We start from the raw sequence: 3,185 nt of genomic DNA on the forward strand, positions 1-3,185 counted from the left end.
TATAAAATTAAATTTCATAAAATAAAAAAAAGGTATATTTTTTTTAAATTTTTTATTAAGATAATTATATAAAATTCATTAATTCTAAACATATATATTTTTATTAATTTTGTAGTCTCCCAAAATGCTCATTATTATTATTATCCATGCGGTGCAGGGTATAATGTACATATTTTTTTATTAATTTTATAGCCTCCCAAAATGCCCATTATTATTATTCCTATGGTGCAAGGTATAACACATTCAAAAATGTCCAAGTAGGTTTTTTTTTTTTTTTGGTCTGATAAGGCCTACATTGCAAAACGGATTGATCGCTTTCTGGTACATGTCAGCCTTATAGACAAATTGGGAATGCCACGGTCTACTGTGGAGAATGTGTTAGTGTCAGATCATAGACCAATAATGCTTACCTGGACTGAGAAGGGTTTTAAAAAAGGATATCCATTTAAGTTCAATCGGTCATTCCTACAGGATCCAACTTTCAATGAGCTTATCGTTAAAGCATGGAAGGAGATGTCTTCTCAATCTGCTACTTCGCCTTTCCTTACCTTCCACGACAAAATGGCTATTTTGAGGAGGACCGTAAAGAAATGGGAGACGCGGAAAAAGGAAGATGATAAAAAGCTGCTGATTTCTATTCAACAGGAATTGGATTTCATCCTGAAAAATGCAAATGCTACCTCCCTCTCTTTTTCCATGAAATGCAGAATTCGTGACCTTGAAAGGAAAAAATTTGAGCTCCTCAAACAAGAAGAATCATTCTGGCGGCTTAAAAGCAGAGCAACTTGGCTTCATGAAGGCGACAAAAACACCAAGTTTTTCCACAAGTTTGCAAGTGCTAGACGTGACAAAAACTTCATCTGGAAAATAAAAAATGAAAGCGGAGACTCCTTTGTTTCTCAGAAAGACATTACCAGGGAGGCTGTTAACTATTTCAGGAAGCAGTTCAACAGAAGGAATGACGCTGCATTCCGAGACATTCTGTGGGGTATAGATCCGATCCCCCAAATGTTCAACGAAGCTGATAATGAGATGTTGTATAAGCCAGTGACAGAAGAGGAACTTCTTGGGGTTCTGAAGTCTTTCAAGAAAGACAAAAGTCCTGGGCCGGATGGCTGGACAATTGAATTTCTCACTCACTTCTTTGAGCTCATCAAGCATGACCTCTTAAGGATGGTGGAGGCCTCGAGGATGTCTGGAAATATTCATCATATCACTTCTTCAACGCTGATCGCCCTCATCCCAAAAAAGATAGACCCGGAATCGTTTAACGATTTCAGACCAATTTCTTTGTGTAATATATCCTTCAAGATTATTACAAAGATTATTGCTGAGAGACTAAAAGGGAATCTGGCCTCCTTTTTAACAAAGGATCAATACGCTTTCTTGCATGGTCGAAACATCCTGGATGCCGTTGCCAACACACAGGAATGCCTCTCCTCTATGTATGCTCAAAAACTCCCGGCGGCCATCATGAAGATTGACTTGAGGAAAGCCTTTGATTGCTTAGACTGGGGATTTATGGAGTGCCTTCTTGCAAAGATCGGCCTCAATACAAAGAACATCCGATGGGTAATGGCATGTATAGAGAATGTAAATTATGCGGTTATTGTAAATGGGATCCCCTCACATTTCTTCCAAGCCGAAAGGGGTCTGCGACAGGGTTGCCCTCTCTCGCCCCTATTGTTCATTCTGGCTATGAATTCGTTAAGTATTCATATTAACAAAGCGGTGGATGAAGGCAGATGTAAGCCCATAAAAATCTGCAGGCACATTTTCACATCTCACAACCTGTTCGTGGACGATGTCCTTTTATTCACAATGCTCTATCGATCATCGTGGAGCTGTTTAAAAGTCATTTTGGACAGATTTCAAAGTGCTACTGGCCTCGCTATTAACAAAGCAAAGTCTGTGCTATATCATAACGATGTTGATTTTGAGATGGTCGAATGGATCTCCCAGCTATTCGGTATAGAATACTCTTCGCTCAAGCACGGCCTGAAGTATCTAGGCTTCCGCCTTAAAGCAAAAGGCTATTCCAAACTTGACTGGCTTTGGCTGACAGACAGATTTTTCAAGAAAATTTCAGCATGGGAATTCAGAAGTCTCTCCATGGCGGGCAGGGTCACCCTCTCTCAAACTGTCTTAATGCAGATGGCAGTTTATTGGGCGCACCTTTTCTTTATTCCTGTAAGTATAATCAACAAGATGACCACGATTTCGGCAAACTTCATTTGGGGCGGGTCTTCGGAACAGAAGAAGTTTCATCTATCCAGAATGGACAGAATTTCTATGCCAAAGAACATGGGCGGCTGGGGCTTAAAGAATCTAAGGAATTTCGGCAAGGCTCTCCTTTGCAAATCACTCTGGCGAGGGATCTACGGGGATGGTCCATGGAGCGAGACGATCAGACAGAAATACATGAAAGGTAAATGCCTTGAATTCTGGTATAGAAACGAAGCAATTGGTATCAAATCTGGATCGGCTATCTGGCTAAGTTTCAGGAAAATTGAAAATTTCTTCCTGTCAAAATTAAGATGGAGGATTTATTCCGGTAACAGGATCCTTATTGGCCTCGATCCCATTGCTTGTAGTCGCAATTTTTCCTTCCCGGAAGCTCTATTATTCGCCTTGCACAGAATGGGTATCTTCACGTGGGATAAACTCATCTTAGACTGGAATGGCCTCTCCCCCACGTGGAAGGATGCAAACGTCATTGGTCTGCCGGTTGATCTCCACCCTACTTGGAATCTGATCTCAGTCGCATTACAGGACAACGGGATTATTCGTGGAGGCACTCTTGACCATCTATCTTGGTCCTCTTCCAACAGCTCGGCGGTTCCTAGAGTAAAAGATATTTACTCTGCCTTCATTTGCTCAAAGGCTTCGAATTCTCCTCCAATCTTCCCGGTTGTTTTTTGGAAAACAGGCTGCCCTCCTAGAATGATCCTTTTTGCCTGGCTGGTTTTTAACAACCGAAATCTCTCTTGGGACAATCTTAGGAAAAGGAGCTGGCATGGCCCCAGCAGATGCTCGATGTGCGAGTCTGAAGAAGAGACAAACTTACACATGTTCTTTCAGTGCAACTCTTCACAGAAAATCTGGTATGAACTCGCCATTTTTTTTTGATTTCCCTCACAATGTTTTTGACTCTGTTCATGCAGCTTTCCATTGGTGGTGCTCTC

The 3,185-nt window shown here is 41.3% G+C and overlaps 1 protein-coding gene across 1 annotated transcript; it reads left to right on the forward strand.

Moving 5' to 3' along the window:
• The first annotated feature begins 351 nt into the window (after nt 1-351).
• LOC149265516 (uncharacterized) lies at nt 352-2,432 on the forward strand. The gene is made up of 3 exons (XM_089404449.1): nt 352-1,071; nt 1,312-2,003; nt 2,090-2,432. Exons 1-3 carry the CDS (start codon nt 352-354, stop codon nt 2,430-2,432), a joined length of 1,755 nt encoding a protein of 584 aa, XP_089260575.1.
• The last annotated feature ends 753 nt before the right edge of the window (nt 2,433-3,185 follow it).

Source organism: Pinus tabuliformis, chromosome 6 (genome assembly GCF_031772625.1).
Source record: "Pinus tabuliformis cultivar Carrire ecotype Pingquan chromosome 6, CPIR1, whole genome shotgun sequence".
Classification (NCBI taxonomy): Eukaryota; Viridiplantae; Streptophyta; class Pinopsida; order Pinales; family Pinaceae; genus Pinus; species Pinus tabuliformis.

Bases quoted from the DNA above. Each gene is read 5' to 3' on its own strand.
- LOC149265516 (XM_089404449.1), top strand. From the start codon at position 352: ATGCCACGGTCTACTGTGGAGAATGTGTTAGTGTCAGATCATAGACCA. The intron at 1,072-1,311 runs GTTCTGAAGTCT...ATATCCTTCAAG, and splicing joins CAGAAGAGGAACTTCTTGGG to ATTATTACAAAGATTATTGC. The intron at 2,004-2,089 runs GTATCTAGGCTT...AGAAAATTTCAG, and splicing joins TCGCTCAAGCACGGCCTGAA to CATGGGAATTCAGAAGTCTC.